At 38.2% G+C, this 20,170-nt stretch overlaps 3 protein-coding genes and 2 non-coding genes across 7 annotated transcripts in view; 1 reads left to right on the top strand and 4 right to left on the bottom strand.

Annotated features, from left to right (window-relative positions):
• LOC133984775 (glypican-5-like) overlaps positions 1 to 1,115 on the bottom strand; it is a 55,274-nt gene extending 54,159 nt beyond the window's left edge. Inside the window, exon 1 of the mRNA XM_062424247.1 lies at positions 476 to 1,115. Coding sequence (XP_062280231.1) covers positions 476 to 653 — 178 coding nt within the window. The 5' untranslated portion in view covers positions 654 to 1,115. The remainder of the gene's footprint in view (positions 1 to 475) is intronic.
• A 1,493-nt stretch (positions 1,116 to 2,608) lies between these two features.
• On the bottom strand, positions 2,609 to 2,681 carry trnar-acg (transfer RNA arginine (anticodon ACG)). The gene has a single exon. It is a non-coding gene; the product is annotated as a tRNA-Arg (tRNA).
• Positions 2,682 to 4,278: 1,597 nt separating this feature from the next.
• trnam-cau (transfer RNA methionine (anticodon CAU)) lies at positions 4,279 to 4,351 on the bottom strand. The gene has a single exon. It is a non-coding gene; the product is annotated as a tRNA-Met (tRNA).
• A 1,086-nt stretch (positions 4,352 to 5,437) lies between these two features.
• On the top strand, positions 5,438 to 12,026 carry nasp (nuclear autoantigenic sperm protein (histone-binding)). 3 transcript variants are annotated; one of them, XM_062424248.1, is made up of 14 exons: positions 5,438 to 5,577; positions 6,031 to 6,075; positions 6,164 to 6,277; positions 7,066 to 7,146; positions 7,416 to 7,522; positions 8,551 to 8,612; positions 8,700 to 8,770; positions 8,917 to 8,990; positions 9,266 to 9,454; positions 9,543 to 9,715; positions 9,883 to 10,008; positions 10,105 to 10,179; positions 11,088 to 11,219; positions 11,829 to 12,026. In XM_062424248.1, exons 1-14 carry the CDS (start codon positions 5,540 to 5,542, stop codon positions 11,865 to 11,867), a joined length of 1,326 nt encoding a protein of 441 aa, XP_062280232.1. In that variant the 5' UTR covers positions 5,438 to 5,539; the 3' UTR covers positions 11,868 to 12,026. The 3 variants fall into 3 exon arrangements, with proteins under 3 accessions (XP_062280232.1, XP_062280233.1, XP_062280234.1); XM_062424249.1 differs by having other exon boundaries at positions 7,416 to 7,518; positions 8,565 to 8,612; XM_062424250.1 differs by lacking the exon at positions 11,088 to 11,219.
• Positions 12,027 to 13,626: 1,600 nt separating this feature from the next.
• On the bottom strand, positions 13,627 to 19,236 carry ccdc17 (coiled-coil domain containing 17). Its single transcript, XM_062424843.1, has 12 exons — positions 19,039 to 19,236; positions 18,385 to 18,489; positions 17,792 to 17,860; positions 17,318 to 17,441; positions 17,095 to 17,233; positions 16,517 to 16,636; positions 16,221 to 16,357; positions 15,671 to 15,793; positions 15,243 to 15,394; positions 14,986 to 15,071; positions 14,090 to 14,305; positions 13,627 to 13,768 (listed from the first exon to the last, which is right to left on the bottom strand). Exons 1-12 carry the CDS (start codon positions 19,234 to 19,236, stop codon positions 13,627 to 13,629), a joined length of 1,611 nt encoding a protein of 536 aa, XP_062280827.1.
• Positions 19,237 to 20,170: the final 934 nt, after the last annotated feature.

A 20,170-nucleotide genomic window follows, 5' to 3' on the forward strand; every position in this document is an offset into this window, starting at 1 on the left:
AATCCTGAGGCTCACCTTTCTGTTTTTTCTTTTTGGGTATAATTTCATTAACAGGTTCATTTTCAATGGAAATAGCCTCCAACAGAGTGTTGGCCCACACAACACAATGATGATTCCCTGTATTTGGAATCTGGCATTTCTAAAACTAAGAGTCTAAAGCATGTGTGTGTGTTACAAGTCACAACAATGAGACAAAATATCATAAATCCCGTTAGGACCAGAGATATTAACTATAGTTTTTTTCAGTGCCATTTTAGTCATTTCTGGAGTTTTCTACGGTAAGTTTTCAATCATTTAAATTTCACATATATATATATATATATATATTTTTTTTTTTTTTTTTTTTTTTAACTATATAGACCTTCATGGTATAAGGTTAGCAGTATATTTTATAATTCGTGTTTTGTTCTTGTGGAATTCATATAGCCTACCACAATATTCATATTCTTTGATATTTCAAAGGGGGCTCACTGACCTGTTCCCGGTCTGTCTGGCACCAGCTCCACCGGGCCTATCTGGCGCATCATGTAGGCTGTCTTCACCTCATGACAGCTGTCTGCATCGGCTGATCTACAACCAGCCTCCGGTACAAAAACTAAATATAACGAAATCACCCAAAACAAGTCCACGTTTGGAAAGATAGCACGGAACATCGCAACATCTCAGTCAGAAAGAAGAGAGGCGAGAGAGAGAGAGAGAGAGAGAGAGAGAGAGAGAGAGAGAGAGAGAGAGAGAGAGAGAGAGAGAGAGAGAGAGAGAGTCTGGATGGTTAATATGAATTCCAAAAAGTCCCACGGTGCACTCTGATGGAAAACTTCATCTGCAGCCGGAGACTGCCTGGAGCCCACTGTCAGGCTCAGAGCCCTCCCTCTGTGTCTCTGACTCTCACTCACTTCAGCTCAATTACCTAATTGACATGTGCATTCAGAAAAAATCAAACTACTATTGTATTTGAAAGTATGTAGGCGACTATAGAGCACTTTATAATTACATTTAAAAAAGCTAACAAAAAAGAAGAATAAAAAAGCTGTATCGCTTAGTAACAGATTGCTCGCTTAACTAAATTATTTAATCGTTGATCATGTTCTTACTTTTTCTTTTCTTTTCTTTTTGGACAGCATCTCTCTTTCACACACACAGCTACTCCTGCAAATAAAACCTATTCATCTTGACTGATTGCAGTGGTGAGTCAGTGGAAAACACTATCTAAAGGTTGAACGTGGGCGTCACCTGCTAACCAAGGGTCACAGCAGAGTCATTTAACCTTATAATGTCAATTAATAACTAATATTCTTATAATTAACAGACTTCTGTCGTAGTGATATAGGCTTGAGCATTTGGTTTTGATGTTTAGATCCACCATCAATAATAATGACTTGTTGACCAATTACCACTAGCTAGAGTTGTTGTGTTTGCGTTAGCTCAGTTCTGTGCTTCCCAAGCTGTGGTCCGCGGCCCACTGGTGGGCTTTGGATTTATTTTAGGTGGGCCTCAGACTGATCTATAACTATTATTCCACGTGGCAACAAACTTAATAAATTAAGATATACCAAATATTTCTAATAAATATTATGTTAAAACTTCTGCTATTGTATTATATGAGGTGATATGTCTCTATAGTGTATGCCTCCTGGGGTAAAACAAAATCAGTAATTTGTATTAGCAGTGATAGTTTTATTTAATATTTTTTGGTATTCTTATCATACCTTGAGCTGTTTATATCATTCTTTTCTGTTTATTTTATTTGTGTATTATTCATATGTACATGACAATGCACTTTACTGCTATTTCCAGTTAAATGCTAAACTGCATTTTGATGTCTCAGTACTTGTTCTCTGTGCAATGACTGTAGAGTGAATCTAATGCTTATGTCAGTTTATGTCCGACTTGGGACAAAGAGGCTTCTTCAAGCAACTATTTACTCAAGTACTGTACTGAAGTAGTTTCAGTTTATGCTAATTGAAATGTTGTTGTTTTTTACCTGTAACTGATAAAATATTGATGATTGTTATGGTAAAAGTGGAAACTCTCTGCGCCTGTACATAGCCAATCTTCTCATGTGACGCTAATCAGCCAATCAAATCCGTTCATTTGTACACGCGGAGAGAGACTGTCAGTGGGATACACACGGAGAAAAAAATAGTTAATATGTGTGTGTTGTAATAAAGTTATTAGATATGAGATTAACTTTATGGTTGAAGTTTAAGTTCAGTTTAAAAGTAAAAGAAGGAATTATTTTTGATTTTTCTAAAACTAAGCACAATCAAAAGCTTTTCTGTAATGCACTTTATTTTAAATGCCATCTTTATTTCATATAAAACAACAGAATTGTATTTATCTTATTTTTTATTTTATTCTTATTTTATTATTTATTTGAATCCCACAAGTTAAATTTAAATACTAATAAATGTTGTTGCCATATTATAGCATTCTACTGTATTTATTTGACAGTCTACAATCTACACAAGGTTTTGAAAAATAACACAGACATTATGATATTCCGGATACAACATGATTGCAAGGAATACGGTAGTATTTATTACTTGTTTCAGTGAAGGGTATGCCCTTAGTCTAAAAACATAACCTGAACCCCGAAAGATAAAAGCCACGAGCTAGCCAGGAGTCGAACCTAGAATCTTCTGATCCGTAGTCAGACGCGTTATCCATTGCGCCACTAGCCCACGTGATAATGAGCGAGACATTTGTTATATATATAGTAATGTTTGTCATTAAACAAATTTTCTACAACTGTGTGTGTAGTGGTTTATCCCGTTTTTGTGAAAACACGTTGCCGTTTAACCCTTAGATGCATAACTGGGTAAAAAATGATCCGGTGATACGTTTTTTTCTTGCAATATCTTCGTAATGAAAAGTTGTTATCATTTCATATTACAGCTATTCCTCAAAAACATGTTATTGATATGCCATGTAAATGTTTAACTTACCTTTTATACATTTTACGAAAGTCTAGTTTTTGTATTACTACCCCAAGCGTCCATAGGTGGGTCAAATGACTCACATTCATTTCCTATGGAATTTCATCGGAAACTTTGGTTCTTATCAACTGTGACTGTCAGGAATATATATTTTGTGGACCACACAGATTATACATGTTAAAAAAGTGAAAATAAAAATATTTCAAACATGAAATCATTCTTGCGTAGACCAAAATATAATACAAAACTAATACAAATGATTATTCTTAACCAAAATGACAAAAGTGGCATAAAACCACATATTCTAACACGGGGCATTTGTGACCCACTTATGGAGTGTAGGGTCCAGTCACTCGTGCATCTAAGGGTTAAACACTGTGTAACGTTCCCACCCTCTTAATGGTGAGTTTTAGCTGCTCCCATCAGGACGGAGGCTTAAAGTACCTGCTTGGAAAACCAAATGATAGCTACAAAACAGCTTTGTAAGTGAAAGAAACTGCAAAATTGAACATTATTTATTTATTCATGTTTTGTATTGTTTCTTTTATCTTGTTTTTACCAATGGCACATATTTTATGTCTTAACTTGGTTTTACGTATTCTTTTAATCGACATTTTTAAAAATGTATTTTTTTTAAAAGTTTTCTTGGGGCCGTCCTTCTTCTTTTGTCCCATTAGTCTGAGCACTGTCGTCACTTTGTCTAACATGTTCTTGTCCTGTACTGTCTGTCTGTGGGCGTAACAACATGAGATGACTCACTCACTGTAAACCAAATTTACCTAAGGGTACAATAAATTATCTGTATCTGAATCAAAGCCAGCCCGCAATGCGAGACGTGAAATCAATGGAACATGGGCGCCACCTGCTGGTCATTAATGGTCATAGCCATAATGGGGCTTTACTCGTATAATATGCAGACCTTCTCATTATTATATAAACTTGAACAATGCGTGTTCACATATTACATCCAGTGTAAATAGATGGATGGTGTCTGGTTTGGTAACTGTTAGCTGAGAAGGGAAACCCTATGATACATGTGTGTACTGATACTGTATCTTACCCTGTTTTTTTTGTTTGTTTGTTTTTTAAATAATTGGACATAAAGGACAAAAAGATCTCCCTGACGTTGCTCCATACAAGACGCCCAGTTAAACTAGTTGTGAGCTTAGCTTGGTTTTTCAACATGTTACGGCAAACCACAAAAAGCACTAGACTGTATTTACAAATATTATATTTTGCTTCCGTGCTTTCAGCAAGTGACGACATAGATCATGCCAACAGAAGAAAAACGGTATATTTATATTATTTTCCAAAACGCCACAAAAAAACTGATCAAAACACTTGCCCCGTGTGAGGCTCGAACTCACGACCTTCAGATTATGAGACTGACGCGCTGCCTACTGCGCCAACGAGGCTCTGAAACTTAACGGTGGCGCCGGCATTTATAAATGTACCTTGTATAGTTGATAGTTGCAAATTATGTGGTTTATTTATGAAGTCATATTATGCTTTAAAACAGCAAAGGAGCGGTTGACATTGAACCTAAGCTGAGCACCATTACTTTTTGTCTCCGTGAAAAAGCTACGAAGATGCGAGAGAGTGTCAAATAGTTACATTTAACTGCGTTACTTAATTTAATGACAAAATAAATCTAACTGTAATCCGTTACAGTGACTATGAAGACTTATTTTATGACTTTGACTAATTAGTGTCTCATTATTGAGTTGCTAAGTCATTATTTTGAGATACTAGGTCATTATTCTGCGATAGCTTATCATTATTTGAGATACAAAGTCATTATTTTGAGATAAAAATTAATCATTTTGAGATAATAATTAATCATTTTGAGATAATAATTAATCATTTTGAGACACTTGACATAATTTTGAGTTGCTACGTCATTATTTTGAGATACTAAGTCATAATTTTGAAATAATAATTCATTATTTTGAGAAAGTTTCTCATTATTTTGAAACACTAAGTCATTATTTTGAGATAATAATTCATTATTTTGAGATAATAATTCATTATTTTGAGACAGTTTATCATTATTTTGAGATACTGAGTCATTATTTTGAGACACTAAGTCATAATTTTGAGTTGCTAAGTCATAATTTTGAGTTGCTAAGTCATTATTTTGAGATACTATGTCATTTTGAGATACTGAGTTATTATTTTGAGATAGTTTATCATTATTTTGAGAAAGTTTATCATTATATTGACTTCCAGGATTTTTTTTTTCATCACACTGTCGAAAATGAGCTTTGATAATGATGGGATATTTTCATATTGCTGTATTGGTACTTCTACTTAAGTAAAGCATAAAAAATGATCTGAATACTTTTCCACCACTGATATATGTATGTACATTTCAACCTCTCTTTCTTTTCCCACGACCCCTGAATGCACCGCGAGCCCTGCTGCTGCGGCCCCTTTAACAACAATCTCCCGCGTCCCAAGTTAAGCGGAAATAGAAAGCCTTTCTTTTCTCTATTTAAGCGCGCCAACAAAGACACAGTAGGTTCAATCTGTACTCCATCCACGCCACCTTTATACCGACAGCTTTGTGTCTGCCTGTCCGTCTCTAGTGTCCTCCTGAAAGCATGCCAGAGGAAACATCCGCCGCGTCCAGCTCCGGGAGGTAAAACACCACTCTTGCGAATGCTTCACTGTAGTCGCTAAAATGGGGAAAACACAGCTGAGCTGAGCTAAGCTAGCCTGTAGCTTGATAACACGGCTGTTCCTTTACGACCTTGTATGATAAGTATTTGTTGATGTGTATCTCTCGGTTATGCAAAACGTGCAGCAAAAGCAAACGAGAGTAGCTATTAAAGTTGACCGGCGTGTCTAATGGTGTGCAATTAACACTGCAAACAGATATATATTATAATACCGCCACTGGCAAGCTAGTTTGCTAACAACCACACGGTGCTAACAACAATAAAAAAAAAGCCGGATGTTAAGTGAGTAGTTCAGTATTAAACCATCGAAGTGCGTCAGATTCAGGGCAGGTAACTTGCATTGTTCTCGACTGAACTCCTTTTTTTACTTCCTAGTAATAATCTCTTGTCACTCTTTTCTTCTTTGTTTGTAGTATGGAGGAAAAGCCGTGCTCCTCTTCAGCAGCTGCAGCAGACAGGTGAGCATGTGAACTCTTCTGTCTATCTTCCAGATATTATTAGACTTTTTATTTATTTTGATAAATGCATTGTTTCATTTTTTTGCAGCTCTGTTGATGTCATGGAGGAGGCAAAGAAACTGATAGGCACAGGAAACAGGCATCTAGTGATGGGAGATGTTGTTTCTGCTGTCAGTGTCTTCCAGGACGCCTGCGGCATGTTGTGAGTTTGTTTTTTCCAAGTCAGTCTCTTCCTCTGTTATCATCCCTCCTGTTCAGACTGGCTTGTAAGATATCCCCTTTGTGAATATGCTGTTAATGTGTCTATCTGAAGCTCATATGAGGCTTCAGTAGTTTGAGTTATTCACATCATGTGCATATCTGATCTAATATTGACCTATCGAATGGAGACAGCAGATGAACGTTATCTATAAGCTAACTCTGGTACAGTACATCAAATGGTAATGTTTGACACTGTACATGGTCCCACTAAATTCATTACTACCACATTTTACAGTGCTTGTATCAAAGTCTGTCTTTGTGTTTCCCTGTTGAGCTGCTGTGTGTGTATAGTAATGAAAAGGGGGACTTTAGCACTAAAGTCTGTCGAAAGATATCTCCTTGCCTTGATGACTGAAGCTTCATATTGGCTTTTTATGAAACTTAAACTCTTTTGATACATGTATGCACTGAAGGAGGGCTGTGGATTTTGCCCCCCAATCACTTGCATTGGAAGTGCATTATGAAGGGATCTTATGTTCCAGTATGCACAAAAACAATGATTATAGTAAACCTTTTTCATTGTTAATATAGGCAATTGTGAACCTGTCCTTGAAGTGATTTTTATGTCAGCTTTCTAAGGTTGTATTGGTCTGCGTGGACTGCATACTGAAATGAGGTTCAATCATACTTAAACACGTGGTTGTATTCCACTAGTTGGGTTTTGAGAATGTAACTTTAAGCTGCTCTGTCTCTATCTTCATAACAATACTTGTGATGTCTATTTGTCAGGGCTGAAAGGTATGGTGACACTGCAGATGAGTGTGGTGAGGCCCTTTTCCTGTGTGGGAAGTCCCTGCTGGAGCTTGCCAGGTAACCCTTTTACCTGAATTAATCTGAATTCTTTACACTGTATACAAGTTGGTTTCACTGTAAGACTGATTCTAAGTTGGTTAAAGTTTCCTGAACTGACTGATACACAAGTTTATTTTTCAGTATGGCCTTTTCCCAGTGTCATAAGTCCTTTCACTGACGAAATTAAGTCAAAGTTAAATTGGATTTAGACTTTAAACCCTTTCTCCAGTAATGAGTGCCTTTTTGTTAACTTTGGTAACCTGATTTGTCTCTTGTGTTTTGGTTAGGATGGAGAACACTGTCCTCGGTAATGCCCTGGAGGGAGTCCCAGAGGAATCTGAGGAAGAGGAGCAACCTAACAACCCAAATATTGAAAGTGCCAACAACCTCGATGGTCAGTATCAGAAGTAGTTCCAAATATCACGAAGGGTTGCCTGATACAATTTTGAGAACTAACAATAACTAACTTGTTGTAATTTTGTCAGTGATTACAATTTGACACTCCAATAAAGTAGTCTAGGATGTGTATGTGTTTCTCATGCTGATAAATGGCAAAAAAGGGTTTTGCTGCTGTTTTCCTATTGTGGTATGATGGCTCAAACACAAAATTGAATTTCATCTAATCACAAATGAACACAGCAGCATTGAATTCAAATCATGAGATGAAAGATCAGGCTAATGTCATTCTCAGAAAAACTAAGCAAACTTATATAGAAATTACTTTTCACATGCCACTCTGGTGCAGAAAAAACTAGAGATGAGCTACGAAAGCAGGTATATGATGCAATGGCAGAGGAGGAAAAGAGTGCGGCAGTTGATACCAAGCCGGGGTCGGGAGATGAGAAGAGCAGCGTTGAAGTAAAAAAGGAGAGTGGTGTGGCAAAATCCCCAGCCAAACATGCTGTTAATGAATCAGAGAAACCCTGCTCTTCACCTGTGAATGGGGAAGGGAAGAGTACAGTCCAGGAAGCCAAAGTGAATGGAGTTGAGAAGAGCCCCGGTGCTGTGAACAGCGTCGGGAAAATTCCTGCTGGGTCTCCTGGAACAGAAACTGCGACAGGGAACAAAAATGAAGATTCAAAAGAGCAGAATGGTGAGAAGGGAGAAGACGGGGAATCCAAACCAGAGGCTGAACAGGACATGGAGGAACCAGAGGGCAGTAGTTCTTCAGATACATGGCACTGTTTGTGTTAATGGGTGCAACAAAAGCGGGACATTATTTGTTTTTTCTACCCCTCATATTGATACAGTTCACATGTATGGGTGTTATAAAAGGTGAAGGGAAAAGCACCAGAGCAAGTATAAACTGCACTTGTGGGAAACTTTTCTTTTTTTTTTTGCATGTTTGATTTCATTATGAGATCATTTACACTGGGAAGACATTTATCTCACTGTGTAGTAATTCTGCGGTGCTTTCCACAGATGATGATGACGATGATGATGATGATGATGACGACGAGGATGGAGAGGCAAATGGTGATAAGGTAAGCTTTCACACAACACATTAAAATCTCTTGAAATTGGATCGAAAACACATGTGGTTTTAATGTATGCTGTCTCTGCCTTTTTAGGAAGATGAAGAAGTTGGAAACTTGCAGTTGGCCTGGGAGATGCTGGAGGTAGCTAAAGTCATCTATAAAAGGTAACCTTGCAAGATGAAGTTGCTGATGAATTGATAACTTGAAAGACCACAAGGGCACAGCTGAAGGATCAAAGAGTGCATTTACTGTTTGTAGATAGTTTGAGGCCTCTAAGTGTATATTTCCTATCTTTCCTTTATCTACACAGGAAGGAAGGCAAAGATGACCAGCTAATGGCAGCACAGGCATATCTGAAACTTGGAGAAGTCAGTGCTGAATCAGGTAAGTCTGCTTTCATTGTACCCAGTTACTTGTCCCCACACTTGTCAGACATCCAAATTAGGGAGATGTGTCCGAAAAGTATCTGTAACTTTGTGAAACTGACATTCACATCCACTTGCTGCAATGATTTGCTAGCCTTGCAGAGGGTTTGAATTCCCTAGATTTTGTCCCCCCTGATGTTTGCAATGCTATTTTCCAGAGAGACTTGATGCAGACTATTATTGAGCACACTTTCTGCACCTATCCCAACTTGACTTACCTGTTTCTTTTGCCAGGTAACTATCCCCAGGCACTAGACGACTTCCAGGAATGTCTCACCCTGCAACTGAAGCACCTGCCTGCTCACAGTCGTCTGCTGGCTGAGACTCACTACCATGTCGCCACTACGCTGTGCTACATGGATCAGTACAGCCCGGCCATCCAACACTACAACAGCTCCATAAAGGTCATCGAGACACGCCTGGGTAAGACTACACAGGGTGGTACTGCATTTATCATTACTTCTCTATCATGATGTTGTGCTGATCCCCACTCACTGTCTTGTGTATGTAGTCATGCTGCAGGAGGTGATAGATGCAGCAGAGGGTGCAGATGGAGCAACAGAAGAGAAGAAAGAGATAGAAGAACTGAAGCGGCTTCTGCCTGACATCAAGGAAAAAGTGGAAGATGCCAAGGAAAGCCAGAAAACAGCCAGCGCTGCCTCCCATGCCATCCAGCAGACACTAGTAGGTTGGCCATATAAAATGCGATGGGTTAATTTAAAACTTTCTTTTTCAGAACATGAATGTATTCATATTTTTGGATTGCAAGCCATGTTTAAGTGCAGGGTAGATGTATCAAAGGGCAATTTGAAGCAGCCTTGGCTCTTTGGTAATTGACCAACCTCTTTCAGGGTGGTGCCTCAACTTCCTCAGCATTCCTATGTGAAAACGGTGGCCCGTCATCATCGTCATCATCTGCGTTTGCAACACCATCTGCATTTGCAACACCATCATCTGCATTTGCAACAGTGAGCAAGGTAAGGAAGCACTTTGTTTTGCATATAGATCTTAAAACATAAACTGATCCTCTGCCCAAAAAAACATCACAAACCAATCAAACATTTCTATTTTAGATCCCAGTTAAAACATCTGACAGCGCCTCGTCTTCCAAAGCCGCGTCCGACATCTCCCACCTCGTCAGGAAAAAGGTAAGGCTCTAATCTCCTGACTGTTTCCACTAATTGTCTTGAACTCTGCAAATTTTATCTGACAGATCTACCCAAGAATCTGGATGATTTTTGAGTTTTTCACTTGGCAGAATAAAAGCTCATGTCTTATCATTTTAATAATAGTTTAAGCAAAAACGAAAATTTCACAATTCTGTACTGGAGCCGTAATCGGTACTGAAACTGGCCTTTTTATTGCTTGCTTTATGTTGCGAGGTGTGCTAGCCTGCTCTGAGTTGTGCGTTCAGACAGAAAGCAAATTTTCTCCATGTTATTTTCACCACTGGCTCAAATATCCAGTTTACACACCAGACGAACTGAGTGTTTTGTCAACTGTTATCACCCTTTACTTTGACCGTGAAGGTTTATGATGCACATCCATAAAGTCTGGGAAAAGTGCAAATTTGTTCAAGTTAAAACCTTTTCACATTTCTCACATATTTCATGTTGCCCCTGCCAAATTCACTACTGACATGATCAGGCCACTTCCTATAATTCACCTTCATTTTCAGTCTGAACACACTTCAGGATGTCATGGCTTTCTGTGAATGTCAATCTTTAGCTGGTGTGTAGCTTTTGCAGTCTTTGCTCTGAGATTTTTGTTCAGTGAACTGTAGTTGTGGTGTGTGTGTAGGTGACTGTTTTGTGGTAGAGCTTGATACTAATGAAATTGATCTGGGCTGTGTGCATGATGAATTAAACTGTGAATGTGACAACTGTAATTGGTGAGTGGCTTCTTAGTGTCGACTTTGATTTCAGTTTCCCTTCTTCTGAATATTACCCTCCAAAGGTTGATTGCATGGAATACAGTTGTGTATAGCGGCCTCCAGTCTTCTCTTCCCTCCCTCCCCCTTTTTTATTTATTTTTTTGTCATGGTTGTTTTCTACAGAGGAAACCAGAGGAGGAGAGCCCAGTAAAGGACACTGAAGCTAAGCAGGCGAAACAGGAAGCCACAGTTAATGGCAGTGGGGACTCTAATGCCAGCAACGGCAATGGAGTCCAGGAGGAAAAATCACAGGAGGCGAGTCCATACAAAGAGAATAATTCTAGAGTAGATCAGTCACATCTCAACTTGTGTTCAGATGGTTTTCCAGCTTGGGAATCTGTAAAAATGGATGGAAGTTGAGAGGAATCATTTTTGTAATGTGGTGTTAAAGTCTGTATGGGTTCACATGATGAAACCTATATATGACAGTCTGTATCTGGGACCTTATGGCTGGTAAAAGTGTAGAGGAAAGACCTAACGGTGACCTACAGGTGATAATCTCATTCTGTTCAGTCCCAGACAACATAACTACATTTGCAGTCTCAGGAGTTTCTGTTAAGTTACTGCTGTCTCCAGTGGTGACACTATAATCGGAACAAACTTCTTGCATCATTTGTAGTTCACATCTCTGTATAAATGATGTCTTTATGCAGTTTTCAGAAAGCGAACAGTCTTTTTTTGTAACGGACTGTGTTCAACTTGTATTAGTTGATTTAAAAACTACAGCGGTGAGTTCTTACTAGAGCTACTCCAAGACAAACCAGCAATCTGAACATTTCTCTCTTGACTGAAAGCAGGCAGAGCTCTCAGACCTTTTCCTGCAGTTAATTTAAATTGTTTTGTGTTGTCCTTGGTTTCCTGCAGCCTGCCAACCAGTCAGCCTCTGTCGGGTCTTCGGCGTAATGATCCTCACGTCTTTCCTGATCTTCGAAAACCAGCACAGCATGCCTGTCGAGCCCCTCCACCTTTCAACACTTTTGATTTTGTAAATAAGATCCATTTTCATAGATTTGTCTGTCCAGTTTTGTATACTTGTAGTACAAAATAATAAAGAATTTGCAAAAGTAAGATTGTGTCACCAATTTTCCTTTTGACTTCCTAAGGGCTCAAACATTATGCGTCAACTGCAGTTAAGTTGTGTAATTGTTTTATAGCATGTGACATCTGGAATGTGTCTAGTCAAATATTTATACATAAATGGAAAAATATTCTGAGTTTTTCCAAAGTCCTAATTTGAATGTAATTGTTTCATTTTCCATAACTTTTCTACTGAATACTTCACCCCTGCAATAGGTTGTTCAGGAAAAAACTGCTGCAGTGTTTAGACCATTAAATTTAACATGAATCTGCCATTTTTGAGAAGACATTTACATTTGATCTTTTAAAAAGCTGGTTTTCTTTTGACTTGTAAATTTAATATTTTGGGGTTTTGAACTGTTGGTTGTACAAACATTTGGAGATGTCAGTTAATCATTATCCTAAAAGTACCACTAAGACATCTTGCTTATAAGCTCTGAATGTGGACCGCTGTATACCTCAATCACAAAGCAAGTTAAATATCTCCAGTCACACTCATTTACACTTCTACTCCAATTACATCACACAAATCATCCTTAAGATGTGGAAGAAACTGCAACATCCTGCATTGTATTGATGTATTTTTCAGCTCTGACTGGTCTCCTCTGGTGGGGGAGGGTCTTGGTGCTCAGTAGAGGGCAGCAGGGAGGAGAATTGATCCACTCCAGAGGACTGTGGAGCTGAAACAGGGACAGTCACAGGAAGAGTGGAGACCTGTGTTGAGACAAAACATCACATTGAAGCATCTTGTGTCAAAGAAAAAGAAAAGCATAGCGTACAATGTAAGATGATTACATTCTTCCTCTGCCATACAGCATATAGTATTTACATTATTGTCATTGTACTGTCACAGATTTAATTGTCCTTGCTTAAAGATAAGACATCTGTACTGACAGACTTCAAATCACAGTATGCTTCAATTAGCTGGTTTTCAGGAAAAAATACTTAAATTTAATCATTAAAAAAATATTTCTAGGAACCAGTAAAGGCCCTTCTTAACCTACCACAGCTGGATATTTATAGTGACTAGTGTTGCAGGGGTCAGGCGTAGCCATAGTCTGCACGCTTCCATCTCGACCATTCACTAAACGTACACACAGCTCCATGTTGTCCACCTTAAGAAACACACCATGCAGTCAGGTCTGTAATTCACTACCTTGCTTGTTCTTTCTAAACCAAAACATTGTGTTGGCTTTAAAAACCCACTCAAATTGCTTCCTATATATAACATGTGACAGATAATAATAATAATAATAACTTAATATCAATTATTTACTTAATCAGAAAATAGTGTAAATCTCTGCTCCGCAAGAGCAGAGATTTACACTATTTTCTGATTAAGTAAATAATTGATATTAAGTTACTATTATGAATGATGAATAAACATCAGCAGCCTGATATCAATTAATTTTTTACCATCCTGCAATTTAGAGGCTGACCTACCTCCAATGTACAGCTTTACAGATTGCATCAAGAACACACATAACACATTGCTGAGGCTACTGCAATAATCACACATTTTCATCAGTATAAAATGAGTTTCCACATTTTTTCAGCATTATATAGGCTGTGGTTAAATCTGCTTTTAGACCTGGTTGTGCTGGTCAAAGAGCTCCAGTCGTGTCCAGCCGCAGGACAGCAGTTTGAAGATCTCCTGGTTGGAAAGATCCAGGTCTGTTGCTGTCTGGACCTCCACCACCAGAGAGAGGGAGAGTGATGGCTGGATCCTACAGGGAGCAAGGGTTAGAGAGTAAACACACTACTTGCATATAAGGAGAGTGCATATAATGTCATAACTACGTGTGATTTCCATTTGAGATATTGAGGTTGCGATCAAGAATACTTTTTGAGACAGTACTGTACAATGACAGCAAACATTATTGATGTATTTTCGATATTGAGAAACATTTCTTTATGACAAAAGTAGGATTAGTCACAGATTTTGGGAATAACCTCATGATTTACCTATACTGAAATGTCTCCAGTAGATCCTGTAGATAATGTAAATATAACCAACACAGCTCTCCTCTCTAGGTGTTTCCCCCTACCTGGGTACAGGTTGTTTGACAGACAGGAGGGCATAGTTTCCAGGTTGCAGGCTATGGGTGTATGGAAGGGACACTCCTGGCAGGCACTGTATGGGGGGCAGCGGAGTTGGTGGTCCCACTTCTTGGCCTTCGGAGTAGAGAGCTGCCACCAGGCGCAGTGCCTTATGAGAGGCGTCAACTCCCAGCACCAGGTCATAAAAAACCACAAAACCAGCTCTGGAAAACCAGAGATGATCTTTTACTCAGTGAGATACATCATTGACAGGATCAGTAGATGAGTTGATGTGATTCACAGTCACTTTATTGCTACTTTATAAGCTATATGAGTAATATATACAGCCTGTTCTGAATAGTATCACATAGAGGCAGCTTAATTGGCTAATTGAGACCAATATTTTTATGCAGTTACTGCACACAGTTTTTTTGCTTAGTATGGAAAGAGATGGATTTTCTTTTTGCATGTTTTAGTTGTTTTTGAGTTTTACGGATTTGGTTCCTGTCTAAAGTGTGCATGCAGGGTAAGTCCAATATTCTTATTATTTAAAGACATTTTGGGATAATTGTTTGAGATTTACTGATTTGAAGTTAGGATCTGACATATATGGATTGCATGCAAGCTGATTTATTAATAACACACCGTTTTTGTTAAATGCTTGTTTATCACTAGTGAAAAGCTGTATACCTGTTAAAGATCCTTATGTTTCAGTAATTTTGTAATCAGAATCAATATAAAGGTCACTTAATGTAATTTGGCTAGTTAATACATTATAGTTGATGCAGTGTAAGTGCTTGTTTCTATTCGTGGCTTGATGTGAGCTCAGTGTGTAGCTAAACTCCAGTCTGATTCTGACATGTAAATGGCCTGTTTGGTGAATGGTGTGGAGGACTAAACTGACACAGGGTTATAGGGTGCTGGACCTAGAGAGTCCAGGGGGTCCAGCATGCATCCTCCTGATGGAGAGGTGAAGGATCTGACCTCGAGCTGAGGCACAAAGAGAGATTTCTGAATCAATGTCATAAACAAACACTGGCAGTAAATTATTATTGAGCAATCAGTCATCTAAGACTTTAAATGAAATGACTGAAAGCAACTTTGACATTAGTCTGATTAGTTTGAGTTCATAAACATGTTTGTAAATTGTAAACTGTGTACCAGGGAGAAAGGCGCATGCGTGTGGGTCTTGGGTTGGAGAGGAACTGGAGGTGGAGGAGGTTGTCTTTCTCTGTTTCTTTCCATCTCTGCTTGTAGAGCATCAATCTGCTGGAGGGTTTCAGTCTGAATCAGCTCATGCTCAGTCCTCACTGCTGCTCCATAGAACAATAAAACACATCCTCTCTGAACTGTCATGCACTTGTTAGAAAGCAGGCAAGCAACATTTATTTATACAGCAAAACAAGGTTACAGAGTGCTTTACAGGAAGGAGACAGAGACAACTATGTATAAAATGAGGGGAAATAAGTGTATAAGCCACAAAGTGAAAGTAGTAAAATCAAGAAAAAGCCAATAAAAACTAAAAAGAAATGCACTGATTTGGCTTCTCTGAGACTGAATTAGAGAGCATTGGAGGAGCACTGTCCAACCTTCATAGTTATGCCATTTCCTCTTGGCCAACTGGATCATGAGGATCTCCTCCTCCAGTCTTTGGTTCTCCTGCTCCACAGCCAGCAGTTCCCGGCTCGGACCCCGCAGATGACGCTTCACCTCTGGGCACAAGGACAGCAGTGATGTGGCTCAGGCCCAAACAATAATTTACCTTCAATTCTATGTTATAAGTTTAGAGGTTGTACCAAATACTTGAGACAAGGTTCTAATTATTGACTCAATTCAATAAAATGTATAGAAGGAAAAAACTTGTTTTGTTTAAATCAGACTCTTTGTAAATTGTTGAAATGCTCCAATCTGCAGAGTATTTTTCAAACTGATCATGTGAAAAGAAAATAATGAGCTAGAATATCCTCATTATGGATTAAATCATTTTTTAGAGAAGAAAAATCAAGCTGATTAAATTTAATAAACAATGCCTATACATTCTGCAGTAACCCCATTCTGCTCTACTTGAATACACTAACACAGCTGAGACTTTTACAGTGACAAACTACATAATCTCTTCATCATCACTCAGATTCTTACTCTCTTTCTTACTGGCCTCGGCGGCTGTTGCTGGCTGGTTCCTCTCCAGACTTTGGGCTTCTTTCTGCAGGTTAATCATCTGTGCCACAATGGCTGGATCTGACCCACCTGACTGCATGTATGTCCGCCGCAGAGCTCTGCACCAGTGATAGATTTCACTCAATACAACCAGACAGTTTAGTCGAATGTATTCATATTCACATATAAACAACCTGTTTTTTTATAACAGTAACAGCATTTGATCTTGTTTTCTCCTTTCAGTAAAGTGGTTTTAAAATAAATCACTAGGTATATACTTTATCTGTGCAGAGAGAGGGCTATCCACAGAAGAAATGAGCTCATAGTTGTCATCATGATGCATCTTTTTATTCTCGCATGGAGCTGGCTGATCAGCAGGTACAGAGACCTCTTTTACACTAATAAGAAAAAGAGAAATAAAAACATTGTAGATCATCTAAATGAGATCATATCATGGCCTCTATATAAAAAAAGTCACCCAGCCAGTATACCTCACAATAGGAAATTCAATTTATTTGACCACAAATGTTGCAATGAGGAACTACCCAGGCATAATGAAACACATAATTGATGCTCTGAGTCATCCAGCAGCTAGAAGAAAAAAAAAATTACTAAATATTCCTCCTGGTGGTAGAGCATTGCAGAAGCAGCCATTTTTCTTTGAATGCCACATTTGTATTAGTGCAGCCAAAAGTGATGATTTAAGTAAATTTCCAGTTCTATTTGTAATATGTCTGCACTTTTATCCAAAATCTTGAAATATTTTTAAATTGTGGTATTGCTAATTTTAGTTGATTAAGAATGTAAACTCTTTATTAGACCACCTTAAAGCTGAAACTGGATCATACACACTTACTGTAATGTGTGGAGTTGTTCAGCTAGTTGTTGCAGTGTTTCCTTGTTCCTCTCCTCCTGCTCTCTAAGCTCCATCAGCAGACTCTCCAGCTGAGTTATGTTGCTCTGCTCAGTCAGCACGCTTACCTGAAGGGCCAACTCTGACACACATATTTGATATGATACCTCCATTTTCACACAAGGTAAAAGAGGATATTTAAGGACTCAAGCAGCCTGTTCCTCACCGTCTCTCTGCTGCTCCAGCTGCTGGTTTTGAGCATTTATCAGGGCAAGTTGGTGCTCGTGGAGAGCCGCCATTTCCCTCATCTCCTTCAGTCTCTCAGTGTGACCCAGCTGACGCCCACAAGCCTAAGAAATGTGTTTATAAGCGGATGGATTCATCCTCAGCATTGATTTTCAAACATCTTACACCCTGGAGCAAAATGACTCATTTCTTTTGTCACCTGGAGACCCACTATCATTGAAATGTAATCTTGTCTTGTATCTGTCTTCTCTCAGAGTGACCTGTGAATCATTCTAACACCACTGACTGATGACTTAATCCATTATTTAAGAGCTTTTACAACATAGAAGAAATGTGCACACACTTATGGCACCTTGACATGTTTTAAAATGTGAAACATACCATAGGCTGACTAGTACAGTAAAGGGAAAAAGAAGATGTACAGTATGAGGAAAGAGACTGGGACAGTAGTCACCTCAGTGTTCGTGCTCCTTTTTGACCAATTTGGTAACATTTCTTCAACTGACATTCTCAACTTGTGAAACTAAAAGTCAGAAAAGAGAGAATCAGTTTAAATTGCTTGTGCACAGGTCTTTGTAATATACACCCTGTTTACTTTGTTTTCTCTTCCAATGTGCATTGACTGACATGATTTCATGCATATTTAATCAGAGACCAAGCATGCAGTGTATGGTCAAATGGGAAATAAAAAAGAACACAAAATATTACCCTGATTTGTCACTTTTGGGTTCTTATGAATCAGATTTATTCACCTTTTCAGTACAATATAGGACTTTTATAGGACTTTTATTTATTTATATCCGTTTTCTTCTATTATTCATTTGTTTTCTCTACAAGGCTGCTGTGTTTTAGTGTCTAAGGTTACTTTTAGTGCCTAAAACATTTACACAGTAGTCTACTGTTTACTTCAAATCTTAAATAAAACCATAAATGTCCACTAGGAATTAACAGTAGATGGATAACATTGTTTTTCCATTGTGTTTTGGATGTTGCATGTTTGCAGTGAAGGAGAAACAAAGTCTGGTTTGTGCAGCAGTTCATTTTTACCTCATCAGTGAGGTTTTGCAGAGCAGCACTCTCTTCTGCTTTTCCTGACTTTGGATCAGTATCAAAACTCCTCCAGTTGGTGATGTTCCTGCGCTGACCTCTCAGCTACACAAACACAAATACAAATGTACAATGTTTTCCCACTGCATCTGTTTTTTGAATGGCAGAGATTGCACATAAAATCAGCTTTAGAGAGTTGGACTTTGTTGTAAGAATACAAAGAAACTGATTTTTGATATATTTTTTGGCATATATTATTAAATAAATGCACTTAATATGATCAGTGATGTGATCTAAAAGTGGCAAAAATGCATTTTTCATTTAATCTGGACTTTAAAGAAAGATCCCAGGATTAAAAAAAAAAATACTATCAACAGTGTAAACACTGCAATGCAAATTATATGAGCTACCAACACAACAAGCAGGCCCTACACAACAATTCTCACATTCATGGCATGTTCACAGATATTATAAAGTCTTCAACAAATAAATAATAGTTTTCTGAGCATCAACTGCAAGAATCATGAGATCTCCAAATCAATCGTATCAAAATCCCTTTATAGGCCTACTCATTTTCTTAAAATGAAATAACTCTTCCTGTTACCACCTCATCCCTCCCTGCTCTCCCTTATTTCATCAGTATTACTGACTTACCTGTACAAGATCAGGGATTGTTGTCTGTTTTGGGTGCACATCTCCAGCGTTGCCTCTTATGAGAATTTCAGAGCTGTGCCTTCGCACTTGAAAGTGTCGTACCTCACTCCCAATGCAGAAGAGTGCTTTGTGTTTCTCAAGCAGCCCAGTGGAGCGAAACACCATGTTACAGGCTCCACAGATGAACTCTTTTTCCATTTGGTGTCAAAGTTAATATTTCTTAAGAATTAAAAATGTTTGCAGGACTTATGATACAAATAATGGATGGTTATCTATTAGATTAGTCGTCTATCTATAAACTGAAATATTGCAGGAATAACACTTAAAAACAAAAGTCCCAGTAAAAATGTTGCGGAGAGATTTCTTGGAACAAACAGAAGAGTCAGTCCACTTATAGGCTTGCTTTGTTTGCTTTGTTCCTTAATCACTGAGTTTCTGGCTCATGTTTGTTGGCAACTGTCACCATGCCACTGACTTTGTTGTAATGGTGGTGAGTTCTTCTGGACTTGCCAGCCTACTTATTTCTATTTGATAAGTAATATGTATTAATAGTGTATAATGTTTCTCAAAGTGTTATGATTTTAACATGTCTTGGCATTTATAAGACAACAAGACAAAACTCAAAGCCTTAAATGTCCAAAAAGGCAGCTTGCATATGAATAGTTCTTATTATATGTGGAAAATTGAAGCAGATGTAATTATACCACAAGAGAGTCTTTGTTGTTTTGGGACACACACATTAACAATCCTCAGAAATAGCACAGATTAGTCTTGGTTAGCCTTAAAAACATTCTTGCATGAAGCATGTAATCAGTATGAATGTCTACATAATGTCATATTCATCTGGTATTTGTAATCTTAATTAGAAATTGTAAATCAATGCACAAATGCAACAAAACCGTCAAGCTTATGGGATAAATTTAAGAGAAACAACAGCCCCAAGCAAATAATACATAGGTACCATGCTGGTTGTGGCATAATGATTAAAAAGAAGATAAAAGGCTGTATTTGGTTTAATTGCATAACCAAAACAAAAAATATGACAAGCATCTAGTTCTATAAAATAAACACTTTGAGTGCTTTGATGACAAAACCCTGTTTGAATAAATGTGAACCTTGTCTCTTCTCTCTC

Source organism: Scomber scombrus, chromosome 8, assembly GCF_963691925.1.
Source record: "Scomber scombrus chromosome 8, fScoSco1.1, whole genome shotgun sequence".
Taxonomy (NCBI): domain Eukaryota; kingdom Metazoa; phylum Chordata; class Actinopteri; order Scombriformes; family Scombridae; genus Scomber; species Scomber scombrus.